At 46.2% G+C, this 15,026-nt stretch overlaps 1 protein-coding gene across 3 annotated transcripts in view; it reads right to left on the bottom strand.

The window, feature by feature from the left end:
- USP4 (ubiquitin specific peptidase 4) overlaps nt 1-9,138 on the bottom strand; it is a 49,306-nt gene extending 40,168 nt beyond the window's left edge. For 2 of the 3 annotated variants that reach the window (XM_028124282.2, XM_028124283.2), the window contains exons 1-4: nt 8,989-9,136; nt 5,914-6,041; nt 1,636-1,766; nt 342-468 (exon numbers count right to left, since the gene is read on the bottom strand). In XM_028124282.2, the coding sequence (XP_027980083.2) occupies nt 342-468; nt 1,636-1,766; nt 5,914-6,041; nt 8,989-9,089 (487 nt within the window). In that variant the 5' untranslated portion in view covers nt 9,090-9,136. Of the gene's footprint in view, nt 1-341; nt 469-1,635; nt 1,767-5,913; nt 6,042-8,988 lie in introns of all 3 variants that reach the window. The other variant, XM_028124284.2, reaches the window with a different exon arrangement.
- Nucleotides 9,139-15,026: the final 5,888 nt, after the last annotated feature.

Below are 15,026 nucleotides of genomic sequence, written 5' to 3'. Positions count from 1 at the left end.
TCATGACCTGAGTCGAAGGCAGCCGCTTAACCGACTGAGCCACACAGGCGCGCCCCATGCCACTTTCTAACAGAGATTTTTTAATAAGTTACTGTAACCTCTCTGAATCTGCATTTCCTCATCTTTATCACCATATCACTGCATGTCAGGGAGCATGCCCAGTGTTCTATAAAACATGATTCCCAGGCTTAGCTTTCCTCAAGAACCAGGTCAGGACCAGCACCTACAACCTGAGTCTATGTGGGTAACAGTTCTGGAGGGGGTGTCCGGCTTCGCACCCATCAGCCACAATGCTCTGCACTCTCCCTCCGGATATCCAGGACCCCAGCCCAGCTACTCACCGATGGTGTCTGCCTTGCTGAAATGGCAACTCAGCACGTTGGTGGGGTCACTATTCTCACAGAGCTTCAGTTCTAGCAAATACACCTCCACCTTGCAGTGCTTGACAAACAGGCCATGCTCCACCACCTGCAAACAAGAGGCACAGGTGAAGGAGCAGTGGTTCCACACCAGGCAGTCTTGGAAACAATAGGTTTCCTTAGTGGTAAGAGGCAGAATCCACACAATAATCATTCTCCCTAAGTGATCAGGGGATCAGGACAGATTTTTAAAGCCACCAGCATCTGTCCGAGAGTTGAAAATCTTTCTTCCCTTCATGAGGAAGAGCACCCGGATGGAGCCAGAGCTAGCTACAACACCGCCCAACAGGGAAGCCACTGTTCATCTCTAAATCAGGATCACGAGGTCTCCCTTGCCGGGTTGGTCGAATGAAAGGACTAGAGAATGTAGCTAAATCCCTGTGGTAGCAGAACACTCACCATATGGCAACACTGTGGGCATGAGGGGACATCTGCAGGAGACTGGCACACCCCCAACTTTTTGATACCCAACCCCTCTCAGGGGCCCAGGTTTCCAGCTGGAGAAAGAAGGTCGTTCTGTCCCCAAACAATGACTCTTACTTAGAAGCATGGCCTCAGGACTGCAGATCTTTCCTACTCTGAGAAGGGAAACTACATACCAGGGAGAGTGAGAAATTTACCCAATGTCTACCTATTAGCAGGCATGTGATGTCCCCTCTGCTAGGACAATCAAATGACTGTGAGAGTCAGGGTGGATGGTCTTCTCATAAGTCCCATCTACCAGAGGAGTGAAGAATCTGGGTTTCGACCGTATGGCCCGCTTTCCCTCAGGAGGCTATTCTTCTCTGGCTTATAAACACCTGCTTCTTGAGATATTCAACAGTGTGGCCAAAGACTCATAAGCATAGAGGAAAAAGCAGTCTCAGAGAATTTGTAAGATAAACAAGAAGTAGTACATTACTGTATGTCCATATGACCCCAAGTAAACTCTCTCACAGAGCCTTCCAGAAAGTGCTCTCATGGCACTGCTGGACACATCCCAAGCCACTGGGCAGCTCTGATGTTTGGAGGCCACTCACTGTAACATCTCAGGTGAGCAGCCTCACTCACCACCACTCACGACCACAATTCCCTAAAGAGAACCAGAAACAAGGCCTCAAACACCTCTATTCGACCACTTAGGTACATCCAGTACCCGAGAAAACCAACACCAGTCAGTGTCCCCAGGGAGCACTCGTAGACACTGACCAGCAGCTGCAACAATTCGTGTACTCACTTTTCTGACAATGGGCTGCTGGCCTTCTACACAGCCATACCAGTTTAGTAATTTATTCCAGGCCTCTGTTGGGACCAATACATAGTCCAATTCATCAATTAAATGTTCTTTCAAGGTCTGACTCTCAGGATCTGAAAAAAGAAAACAGCTCATAACTCACTGCTCTTCTCCCCAGAAATATTTGTTTTACAGGATTCTTATGTATTTTTCAGAAATAAGAAAATTATTTATAGGAACAAGTACAAAATTCCAAAATTCTGTCACTGGCCATAACACAGAGCAGACCTGACAACTGTCTTCAGCCACGCCTTCAAAGGAACGTGTATTTCTTCTATAATGAAATGGAGTAGGGAGAATAAAAAAACTCCAATTTACATTTTCAACATGCTTCCAGATTCCACAATGAAAACTGTTAATTACGAATATTTAACATAATAGTCTGCTTAGTGAAACTTCATTGAGGCCAAATATCTTCTGAAAGATTTACTAAGAAAGCACCAAACCCATCACTGAAGTTAACTTTATTTTACCAAGAGTCATGACCAGGAGTCATTCTTAGTTTTCCAGTCCAAGTCAAAACCCAGCTGGACAACCCCTTATGGAGGGGGAATGTCTTTAAGACCCTAACATCCGGGCGCCTGGGTGGCTCAGTTGGTTAAGCGACTGCCTTCGGCTCAGGTCATGATCCTGGAGTCCCAGGATCGAGTCCCGCATCGGGCTCCCTGCTCAGCAGGGAGTCTGCTTCTCCCTCTGACCCTCTTCCCTCTCGTGCTCTCTCTCTATCTCATTCTCTCTCTCAAATAAATAAATAAAATCTATAAAAAAAAAGACCCTAACATCCACCTCACACCCACCACAGGCAGGCAACATGACTAGGAATCAGAAGTGGACATCCACAATCTGAAACACACCCTCAACTGAGGACCAAGGAACTGGATCAAGGGAAGACTGATCACCTCCCATCAAGAGAGCCTCCCTGTGCCCAGCAACATCCACTCCTGCTGTAGTGGGTGCAAAAGTACCCACAACGGTGCAACTCATCTGTAACTCAAGGCATATGATGTTAAAAACAAAAACCAAAACCATAAGCAGCATTCACAAAGTTGACTGGGGATTCCCATCACCCACACCCCCCTTCACCCCCCCCCCACCAGTTTATACCCTATCCCATCAGCTCTTCTGTCCTTCCTTATATCAAGTTTCAGATCTGACCCACCTCTGCTTTTTTCATTTCCAGGGAGAATAGGAAAGGAATTAAACAGCAGGGGAGGACAGGGATACCAAGGTGAGATGGGTGAACGGGTATAGAGTATATACCCATATATGGTATGAAACATGATAGGGTATATACCTACAGCGGAATATTATTCAGCCTTCAAATGGAAGGAAATTCTGACACATGCTGCAAGGATGAACCCAAGAATATTATACTAAATAAAATAACGCAGTCGCAGAAAAACAAATACTTAACGACTCCACTTAAATGAGGTATCTAGAGTAGTCAGATTCAAACACAGAAAGTAGAATGGTGGCTGCCAGGGGCTCGGAGGAAAGGAGATTGGGAGTTATTGTTTAATGGGTCGGGGGGAGGTTTCAGTTTTGCAAGGCGAAAAAGTTCTGGAGATTGGCTGCAAAACAATGAATATACTTAGTATTACTGAACTACACACCTACAAATGGTCGAGATGATAAACTTTGTTATGTATATTTTACCATAATTAAAAAAAAAAAGATGGATCCTCCTCATTGATAAGCCAACCACTTTCCACAGCAGCTCTGGCATGATTATTAACACTGACAGAGCAGGCCTTTTCTGTTGAGCAACAGAAGGATGATCCACTGGTATCAGTCTGCTTGAGACAAAAGCTTCCCCCCAAAACTGACACTTTTCTCTGATTTACAAATTAAACTTTTCTGAATTATAAATTAAACTTTTCTCTTATAAATTGAAACTCATAGAAGTTATTCACTTCTTGTCTTACTCAGGGAGATACACTTTTGCATTTCTAACACTAAGCACTATGCACATCTGCCTATACACACAGTGCCAAGCAGCTGCCAGAAACCTTTAAATGTGGGAAATGGAACACACCGTTTTCAGCATCACCAACCCCAAGTACATCATTTCCATGGGGCATTTTCCCCTCTAAGGCTCTGTGATGATTTTCGCACACATCCCTCTTACACGCTCAGTGCAAATGCGGGAAACATGACTGGAATTCCCAATTCAGTTTACTATTTTCACTTGAAAACAGGATCACTCTAAAGGCATCATGCTCAAAATCACGCAGAGGTTTGGGAATGAAGATTTAGTCTCTGCAAATTTCTTCCACAGAGGCAAATAAAGGGGAAAAATGAGAGCACTGCTTGGCCTAAGCACAGGGATTTCATCTGATATACAGCAGAGGCAGAGGTGGAAAAAAGAAAAAGTGCTCTGCAGACAACATAAGGAAGGATATGCTAGACCCCATCCTTCCCACCCTTTCAAGAGCCCCATCCAGCCACTTCTATGTCCATAGGTGAAAGGCAGCCTGACTGGGACTGATAGGTGACTAACAGCCTGGGAACTGAGGGGGTGACCCTCATTCACCAAAGACAGGTCATTCCTGTACCGTCAATGTTCTAAGCAGGGTCTGCACAGAATGTACTTCTCACTTCCTAAGCACATAGCAAATGTTTCAAGGAAAAGCCAGATGACATTAAATTGGGGGACCATGGAAAAAATGCTTGCCCTTAGGTGAAGGTCACGCAAACTGATTTCAGAGAGCCCCTCTAGCCCTAGGATTCTCATCATTAGTATTCTTAAAAGCATTAAGAAATCTTCTATTTAGGGGCACCTGGGTGGCTCAGTCGGTTAAACATCTGCCTTCGGCTCAGGTCATGATCCCAGGGTCCTGGGATGGAGCCCCGCATCGGGCTCCCTGCTCCGCGGGAAGCCTGCTTCTCCCTCTCCCACTCCCCCTGCTTGTGTTCCCCCTCTCGCTGTGTCTCTCTCTGTGTCAAATAAATAAATAAAAATCTTAAAAAAAAAAAAAAAGAAACAAAGAAAGAAATCTATTTAAAAAAAAAAAAGAGGGGCACCTGACTGGCTCAGTCAATACAGCATGCAACTCCTGACCTTGGTGTTGTGAGTTTGAGCCCCACATTGGGCTCAGAGATTACTAAAGAAAAAAAAAAGGGGGCAGGGGAAGGAAAAGTGCAAACACACTGCTGTGCTCCCTTATGCCAACTTCATGGTGTGATGCCACCATCTGACTTACATCAGGAAACAAAGCACATGAATTATTATGTCACTTGACCTCCCCTGAAACAAGTCTGAGCTGAAGCACTGCCCATTTTTTAAAAAACACCCAGGTTAATGAGAGACGATGGACTCTGAAAAACAAACTGAGGGTTCTAGAGGGGAGGGGATGGGAGGATGGGTTAGCCTGGTGATGGGTATTAAAGAGGGCACGTTGTGCATGGAGCCCTGGCTGTTACACACAAACAATGAATCATGGAACACTGCATCAAAAACTAATGATGTAATGTACTGTGATTCACATAACAATAAAAAAATTAGAAAACAAAAAAAACCCACCCAAGTTAGTGTTAAGTAGTTGGATCAAACCTCATACATGTCTGCCTTCCTACCACTCTGATTCTGGACATAATCAAGAGATCACTCTCATCCTGCTTGCAAGGGAGTCTAAAGCTTAAGAACACAGCCTAGGAAAGGTCAACTGTCTTATCTATGCATCTACAGGTACAAGCCCAGCTCTGGTATGTCATGCATCATTTTTTCAATCACTTCTTCCAATGGGAGCTGACTGTGATAACTCTACCTTCCACCTCTCCTCACACACTCCTATGACAAACAACCATCATAGGAATGCTTGATGGATGTAGACAGGTCCGCAATTTGTTCCACTGCAAAGGTAACACAGAAAATTCTGGTGCCCAAATTTCAGATTTCAGATGCAATTTCAAAATAATATCCTATTTCTTTCCATTCCACATGCTAATTTAAAATCTGACATCTCTAACAAAACTATTTTGCAAAAAGAAAAATACGAGAAGCATGCTCTTGTGTGAAGCAGTCAGTTTAGGGAAAAAGTAGCTTTACTCCTCCCTGACGGTCTTACAAAGACGTCTGCCATAGATGCAAATCAAGGACACTTGTTTCTATCCCGTCACAGCAGGAAAGTCAGGTTCACAATATCCCTGTTACTGATAAACACGACCTCAGGTCACTGCCTAGGTGGGTATTTCAGTTAGAAAAGCAATGGGATACTATACCTGAAAAGAGTCCGGAGTTATCTATTGGGCCAGGAAATAGATTGTGTTCACCCACATTGTACATATCCCAGCTGTCGAAACCCACATACTTCTTCCACTGCTTGAACCACCGGCTGTCAATAAGATACCTAGAGACAGATAAAAATTTACTATACCAGAAAAACTGAGGTTCTAAGTTTTTGCAGTTGCTCCTTTAATTTTTTTTATGATCTTTCCACCTGGGGAACACACATTCCCCATTCAAAAACACATTCTCAAGAACAAGAGCAGGACTAGGCCTCAGATGGCACAGAGAGACTGGCCCAAGACAGGAGTCCATTAAGTGAAATGACTGTTGAAAGAATGAATAGAGGCGCCTGGCTGGTTCAGTCAATCTGGAGTGTGTGCGCAACTCTTGATTTCAGGGTCATGAGTTCAAGCCCCATGCTGGGCATAGAGCTTACTTAAAAATAAGTACTTTTATTAAAATACAACAACAACAACAACAACAAAAGACAGGTGCCTGGGTGGCGCAGTTGGTGTCCAGCTCTTGATTTCAGCTCAGGTCGTGAGATCAAGCCCCATGTCGGGCTCCTTGCTCAGCGTGTGGAGTCTGCTTGAGATTCTCTCTCTCTCTCTCTCTCTCTCTCTGCCTCTCCCCCCACTCACGCACTCTCACTAAATAAAATCTTTAAATTAAAAAAAAAAAAAAATGAGGGGTGCCCAGATGGTTCAGTTAAGCATCTGACTCTTGGTATCAGCTCAGGTCCTGATCTCAGGGTTGTGAGTTTAAGCCCCACATTGGGCTCTACACCTGGCATGAAACCTACTTTAAAAAAAAAAAAAAAAAGAATGAATAGATAAAAGGAAATGATTGGCTTCAAAATGCTTATTTAAGTGAAGTCCTCCTATGAGTAAAATCTTGTTTGCCAAGGAGCAAGTCATTAACTTCACAATGATCTTTAAAGAGGTCCTTGTTGGGGCGCCTGGGTGGCTCAGATGGTTGGGCATCTGCCTTCAGCTTGGGTCATGGTCTCCAGGTCCTGGGATCAAGCCCTCCATCAGGCTCCTAGCTCAGCGGGGAGTCTGCTTCTCCCTCTCCCTCTGCCTCTCCCCCCTGCTTGTGCTCTCTGTCTCTCTCTCAAATGAATAAATAAAATCTTTTTAAAAAAAATAAAAATTGTACATATCCCAGCTGTCGAAACCCACATACTTCTTTATTAAGCAGTACTTCTTGTTAATTAAAAAAAAAAAAAAAAAAAAAAGAGGTCCTTGTCCAGAACAGAAAGTTTGGTTATACTGCTTGACATGAAAAGCATTAAACTAATTCTCTTTCTGAAAATGGGAAAATAACACCATACAATTCAGGTTTCCTTTGAGTACCAAAGAAGATGTTTTAAAAACGTGTGCTTGGGGCACCTGGGTGGAGTCTCCCTTCGGCTCAGGTCATGATCTTGGGGTCCTGGGATTGAGCCCTGCACTGGGCTCCCTGCTCAGCCAGGAGCCTGCTTCTCCCTCTCCCACTCCCCCTGCTTGTGTTCCCTCTCTCGCTGTGTCTCTATCAAATAAATAAATAAAATATTAAAAAAAAATAAAAACGTGTGCTTAAAATAAAAAGTACACACACACATATAATAGTGTCTAGGTATGGTACTATACACATATAATAGTCTCTAATCTCTATTATTGATCTGGTTATATTTTTAAAGTACCACTATGAAAAAATAAAAAAATAAAAGTATCACTCAATTAAGACAGAAGGAGAAGTAAATCTCTGTGGGGAAAGAAAGCACAACAATTATATCAGTGAGTCCTTTAAGTTGTTCTTGTTGTTGTTTTTAAGATTTTACCTACCTATTCATTTGAGAGAGAGTGGGAGAGAGTGAGAGAGCACAAGCCGGGGAGAGCAAGAGGGAGAAGCAGGGAGAAAGGCTCCCTGCTCAGCGGGGAGCCCCACTCAGGGCTCAATCCCAGGACCCTGGGATCATCACCTGAGCCAAAGGCAGATGCTTAACCAACTGAGCCACCCAAAACAAACCTCGGCAATCAGGCAGCTTCCCAGAGGCCACAAGGATCCATAAATACATCCATATCTTTAAAATGCTCTTTTCCCTCCAAACACTTTTAGTGTGTGATCTTAGTCTATCTCAAACTTCCTCTGGTTCTGCTGAATATTCTTCATATATGACCCCTAAGCAAGGTAACTTCTGCTTGCCCTACCTCTCAACAGCTTGGCCAGCTGCACAGCCCTATCAGAACTCCCCCTAATCCCAATGCTTCCCTTCCCTGGTCAATTCCTCTGTTACCTAAGTGGCATTATCAACACCACCATAATTTCTTAAAGATGGATGTTCAATCATATTCGACGCAAAGCCAAGCTCTAGGTTTCTACTCTCACGTGATAATACCACCCAGGAATCTCTTCACTAGTGGAAGTATTGTCCCTTCTACTAAACAATTTAAGAAACCTCCTATCTGCGACTTGCTTTTCTAAACCTTGGACTTTTAATCTTTTCATCTAGGCTCTAAGCTATCCTCCTCTCCCACTCCAAAATACTGCTGCTACAATTATTTTTGACATCTGCCACCAAAATAACCCGGGGCTCTCAAACATTTGTTCAACTTCTGACCTTGACATCTGTTCCGCAGTTTACAAGTTACAAAAGTATCTACTTCTGAACTTCTCAACCCATAAGGTGGGGGTGCCAAATATTGCTACCCTGGCTTTAACAGTAAGGCACCAGGGCCTGGGAGATGTGGTCGCCTTCGCTCAAGGTCACACAGCAAGTCCTCGAAGGTAAAAGGCTCTTCCCATCCAGAAGGTCCCCGTAAGCACTCCCCTACTCCCCCTCCTGCAGCCCTTGCCCCCACCGGATCCGCCCTCTGGGGCTCCGAAAGGGCCAGGACAACCCTCACACTTTCCCTGAGGTGATTCTGCGGTTCCTCTCCTGAGAGGCAGGGTCCAGGACACCCTCTCAGAGTCACTAACACCGCCCCCGCCCGGCCCCTACCCAAGCCGGGAAAGAGGGGTCTGGTCTGAGGGCCAGAGCCCCTGCCCCTGGGCCTGGGCGGCGTAAACGCGGGTCCAGGGCTCACCACTGCGCCCCACGTTGGAGCGTGGTCCTCATCAAGGCCCCGAGCTCGGATTTCTGGGTCTCCGCATCCGGTCGCTCACGGCAGCCTCCACCTTCCGCCATCTCGTCCACGGCCCCGGCCCAGCCGGCCCGGACATCCGCCTCGCGCACGGCGTGCTGTGGGCCGCGCCCACGCACGCACGCACGCACGCGCGCGCGCGCGCGTGCTCCAAGCCCCACCTCGCGCCGCGGCCTCGAACGCCCTCCCTCCCGCCTCTGCCTTTCCTCCCCGCCTCTCACGCACCGTCCCTCTCCCACGGGTGCGCCGCGGAAGCCAGGAGGGGGCCGGAAGAGGAGGTGGGCGCTGGCAAACTAGTCGCCCAGTGCTCCCGCCCTGTGGGCGGAGCCGCGGCGTGGTTATTCCGAGTCGCTTTCTCTGTCTAGCCCGGCCATCTCTAGGCCCCTGACCGCAGGCCCCTTGACCCCTCGGGCAACCCATCCGGGCCCGCGGTGTTAGCCTACTCTTAGATAAACCCAGGGCCGGGTACGAAAAGCCCAGGAACTAGCTTTTCTTGCTTTGAGCTGGAGACCTTAGGCCAGTCGTTAGCCGCCCAAACATGAGATCGGGGTGCCTGCCCTAGCCCTACAGGGATTTTGGGGACTGCTGGGTGCACCAGCGCGTTGGGATCGGGTCTCGATGGTGTGGTCTAGTCGTTAACACTCCTCTCAAACAGTGTAGACGCCAGAATCACCCACGACAGAATTCCCCAAGCCCTCCACACTGAGCTAGCTACTTGCCCTGGCAGGGAGACAAGCAGCCGCTGAGTGGCGATAGCAACGGGGGAAGAAGGAGAGGTCCAGGTGTGTTCTCCACATTAGGTGCTCAAGCTGCTTCTTAATTTGTTGCTGCAACAAGATGCAGTGTCCTGAACACTGTATGTTTTCCACTCAACCCTGCATACAAAAAAAAAAAAAAAACAGCCCTCCTCATGGAGTGGGAAGTAAGCCCAGAGCAAGGAGGAGACCGGGCAGCTGGCTAGCCGCTTGTCTAGCAGTTACTGCCCTCAAAAATAAGTCCCGGGCACCTGGGTGGCTCAGTTGGTTGGGCGACTGCCTTCGGCTCAGGTCATGATCCTGGAGTCCGGGGATTGAGTCCCTCATCGGGCTCCCTGCTCGGCAGGGAGTCTGCTTCTCCCTCTGACCCTCCCCCCTCTCATGTTCTCTCTATCTCATTCTCTCTCTCAAATAAATAAATAAATAAATATCTTAAAAAAAAAAAAGTCACAGTGCCCGACTTGAAACAATCTAATGGAGAAGAGATCCTCCACAAATAACCCCAGGGTCAAGCAGTGTGTGGTAGGTAAGTGCCATTAAAGGGTATGAACCAAAGACTGTAGACCCCCCAGCTTGTGAAGGGCAGACTTTGGCTTGGTAGCCTTTGAGTGTGGTTTTAAAGAAGCATAGAAATCGTGGTGCATGCTATAGGAAGGGAAATTACCGGATCAGTTTTTGGAACAAGAAGGGCAGAATCAAAGAGTGAGTGTTAGACTAGTTAGGTTGGGCACAGACTACTGGAAAGAACCTTCGATCTAAAGCTAAAACAGAGGCCAGACGGGCCACATATTCGGCTTTAAATGGCCCACAGATATTGTAAAAGGTTTTGGAGCAGAGACAAAATGGCTGAGGGTGCTTTATACCCACAATGGTGAAGCCCAGGAGAGACCTATTAAGAACCTTTAACTGGAGAGATGGCAATGAGGGAGGAGAGGAGAAAGAGATGAGCCTTGTTCAGTGTTGGGGATGGAGGAAGGAGCACTGGCTAGGTGAAGGTGTGGTAGGTCTTTTGAAAAGATTTACTATTTTAATGTCCGGGTTTGGCTAATTGAAATTAACATGAATGGAATTTGCACTGCCTGGGACACCCCTCAGGTACCATCTGGTAACACAGGCCTCTTGGTAGTTGGGTAGATAGGAGAGGAAAAGAAAATTTTGAATTAAAACCGCCTTGAATAGGGCGCCTGGGTGGCTCAGTCGTTAAGCGTCTGCCTTCGGCTCAGGTCATGATCCCAGGGTCCTGGGATCGAGCCCCACATCGGGCTCCCTGCTCGGCCGGAAGCCTGCTTCTCCCTCTCCCACTCCCCCTGCTTGTGTTCCTGCTCTCGCTATCTCTCTCTCTGTCAAATAAATAAATACAATCTTTAAAAAAAAAAAAAAAACCGCCTTGAATAACCGAATAACCTTATAGCTGTTAATCCTCTGCAGACAAGAGTTACCACCATGTGGTAATTCTACATCTGGGAAGCCAGCCCTGACAATCTGAGTGCCTTTCTGTGAAAGTTATTTGAAAGCATTAAAAATGTTGTGAAATGAGAAACACTACCTTTAGCCCTGTTGTTTATGGAAAAAGAAAGCTGGGTTATCGACATGACTTCAGAACCTACATTAGAGGGTGTCTACTCTCTTCTTTTTCTTTAGCAACTTCTCCTATACCATTTATGACATGGGTCAGAGTCTTAAGGAAGTAGGACAAGTCCTCGGCACCACTAGAAAAGGGGACAAAACCTAATTGTAAATAAGAAAACTTTGGAAAACCTTTTTAAGGCAGGATCTCTTCGGTGCTATTAAATGGCTGTAAAAATCTTGCTCTGATTGTGGGTAGTTCCTAAAAAATTTATACTAAGATCACAAAGTGCCGGTAGTTAAAATACCAGGAATAGGGGCGCCTGGGTGGCTCAGTCGGTTAAGCGGCTGCCTTCGGCTCAGGTCATGATCCCAGGGTCCTGGGATTGAGCCTTGCGTCGGGTTCCCTGCTCAGCGGAGAGCCTGCTTCTCCCTCTCCCTCTGCCTGCCTCTCTGCCTACTTGTGCTCTCTATCTCTCTGCCAAACAAATAAATAAAATCTTTAAAAAAATATTAATGCGAGGAATAATGTGAAACTTCATAGTCAGAAAATCATTATTTCCAAAGTATTAAAACATTTTTAATGGGGTGCCTGGCTGGCTCAGTTGCAAGAGCATGTGACTCTTGATCTCAGGGTTGTGAGTTCGAGCCCCATGTTGGGTACAGAGATTACTTAAATAAATAGAAATTTTTAAAAAATTAAATTAAAAAACAGAACAGTTTTAGTGAGTTTCATTAAAATGTTAAAGGTTGGGAACTAGAAACAATGAACATCTGCCTGTGTGTTCCTGCTGCTGTGGATGACCTGTGGATTTGGGAGGAAATGAGTGATTCATCTCAGGAGACACCCTGGCACCAGGGCATGTTCTCTGTTGGGCCTTTTACCCTAGGGGGAGGTGTAGTCCAACTAGGGCACTCGCCTGGCCTCATAACCAAACTCCAGGACTGAACAACCCACCCATTGCCATGATAGCTTGGGCCACAGGGACAGGAAAGAAAGCATGAAGGGAGCTAGAGGAAACAGATTTGACTGACTGGTCACATACTGCTTGATCGTGGACTGTGATGACCTAATTGAGAGTTTGTAATGTCTGGGTGTGTGAACTTGAAGGTTTATTTGGTTCCAAATCATAAAGTTCTTGCCTTGGCTGGCACTGTGGCTTGCTCTACACCTAACTAGAGTCGGCCCTCCAGGGCAAGCAGCGGTGCACACTAGGCCAGCAGTGACAGGGCACGTGTGGCAGTGCTCACAAACACTGGGCAGCTTCTGATTACAGTTCTCTTCAGGGAAGAATGATTGTCTCCTTCTTGTCTGTGCTCCTTTAACCCGCCCAGGGGACTGTGAAAAAGGAAAAGGCTCTAGAAGTACATTTCAGAAGAATTAAACATCTTATCAGTGGCATTATCACTTCTGTTACAGAAGGATTAGATTGCTGGGGAAGGTGACAGGCAAAGACCTGAAGGAATCTCAGAGAGGAAGTGGGATCATCTTTCGGGCAGTGAAGACTCATGCTGTTGGACAGATTCCATTCTGGTTATGCCACTATTGGTGGCCAGGCCTGACTGGGCAGAGAGGGTGTGGGTTCCTGGGCCCAGGTGTGGCCAGTATCTTCTCTTCCTCCTCTAATTCTATTACCATTGGTGTCTTCCCAAATACACAAGTATTTAGCTTTTAATTGTGTTGTTTGCCCTTTGTACAGAGAAAATTCTCAATAGGCCTTTCTGGGATGAATGAATGGAAGAATACCAGATACTAGTCATTTTTTCATTTGACTAATAATCTATTACACACTGGTACTCATAGTCCCTTCCCTCCACAGAGATAAACAGCCAGTATGGTTGGGGTAGATGTTTTCACATGTAATTACAGTTTGTGTGGTGTGTGACAAAGTGCTCCAGGAACATGGAGGGTGATGCTGCAGACACTTTGCTGGGGAGGAAACCTAAGCAACTGGTACAGGGGGCAAGAGATGCTAACATTCCCACTGGACTTTGGGCATGTATGATGAGTCTGCAAGGGATGCTCAGGGAACCAACACGTCTTTGGATTCACACACACATGTACAGAGGCATAGCTATGTGCTGGGGACAGAGGAGGCTAGGGTAACAGGTGCTTCCTCTGCAGGGAGAATCGGATCCCCTCTACTTGCCTCCCTGTGGGAGCCAGGTGGCCTGTAGGACTGTAAGACACCACCCAAGGCCGGCTACACATTCCCCTGGATACTGCTTGGACTCTAGGCATTTGGATGAAGTGGGCCTGTTTTGTGGTCTCTTACTCTAGCCTTTCTGGCTGCAACTATACTAGGCCTGGGGAGGGGGGCATTGGGAGGGGGTGTTCTGTCTGAGAGATGAGTGATGGAAAGGCTGCTGGGCCTCTGCCTAGCACAACACTGTCATATCAGGTCAGTCTCCGTGCCTCTGGATGCAACTAACAGAATACCCATCAGCAGGCTGCCTACCTAGTTGATGATTTTTGTTTTGCTTTCTCACATGACAAATCTAGAGTTGAGTTCTTAGGGAGGTCAAAGCTGAAGGATGTCGGGGCTCAGAGTTTGCTTCTCTGTTACTCCCAGGGTTAGGGTCCGGACCCATGAGCCCTTACTGCTTAGGCAAGAACTTCTCTTATTTGGGCTCCCAGCTCCCAATCCAGCAATGCCTGATGCAAAGCATGTGTCTAGTAACTTGTGTGACCAGCTGGAGCTGGGCTTTATTTTAGAGCCATCCCAGCCATGTCACACCTCCGTATATGAAAGCATGTTCTTCCAGCCTATTTGTTGATTGTTAATATAACAAAAACCTGCCAACTTCAGGGTCCTTTGGCAGGAATCACTGCCCATTCTTTATAGATCCATGCTGCGTTCTCTTAGGGAAATCTTTAGGCAGTGTTTTTTACTTAGTATTATCCAAAAGTTTAAACTTAAGAGATTTATTGAACTGGGGTGCCTGGGTGGCTCAGTCGTTTGAGCATCCGACTCTTGATTTCCACTCAGGTCATGATCTCAGGGTCGTGGGATCAAACCCTGTGTCAGGTTCTGCGATGCGTATGGAGCCACTTGGGATTCTCTCTCTCTCTCCCTCTACCCGTTCCACCCCACACCTCCCTTGTGCACGTGCTCTCCCTCCCTCTCTTTCAAAAAAAAAAAAAAGATATAAAGAGATTTATTGAACTGATAAGGCCAGGAGTACTTCTGAGAAAATAAACCTGTTTTACTTGTTTATTCATTTATTTTTAAATTTTTAAAAAAGATTTTATGTATTTGTTTGAAAGAGAGACAGAGGGAGCATGAGCAGGGGGAGGGGCAGAGGGAGAGGGAGAGAGAGAGAGAAGCAGACTCCCCGCTGAGTGCAGAGCCAGACATGGGGCTCAATCCCAGGACTCTGAGATCATGACCTGAGTCCAAATCAGACGCTTAATCAGCTGAGCCACCTAAGCACCCCTATTTTTAATTAAAAAAAAAAATAAGCTAGTTTTAAATGTTGTTTGTGGAACTACATTGAGACAGAATGAGGAAGTCATCTGATAAAGAGCTAACTGTGCAAGAAGTGTCTATTTTATCAGATTTTTTTTGTTTTATTGAGGGTTAATTGACCAATAAAATTGTAAAATTTATAGGGTACATAGAGGTAATTTGATGTACTTCTACATGATTTTATGAGATT

Source organism: Eumetopias jubatus, unplaced genomic scaffold (genome assembly GCF_037043125.1).
Source record: "Eumetopias jubatus isolate StellerSeaLion01/CBP00866 unplaced genomic scaffold, mEumJub1_p1.0 scaffold_1, whole genome shotgun sequence".
Lineage (NCBI taxonomy): Eukaryota > Metazoa > Chordata > Mammalia > Carnivora > Otariidae > Eumetopias > Eumetopias jubatus.
The sequence above is the reverse complement of the archived record's forward strand: the minus strand, read 5'-3'. Positions and strand labels throughout refer to the sequence as shown.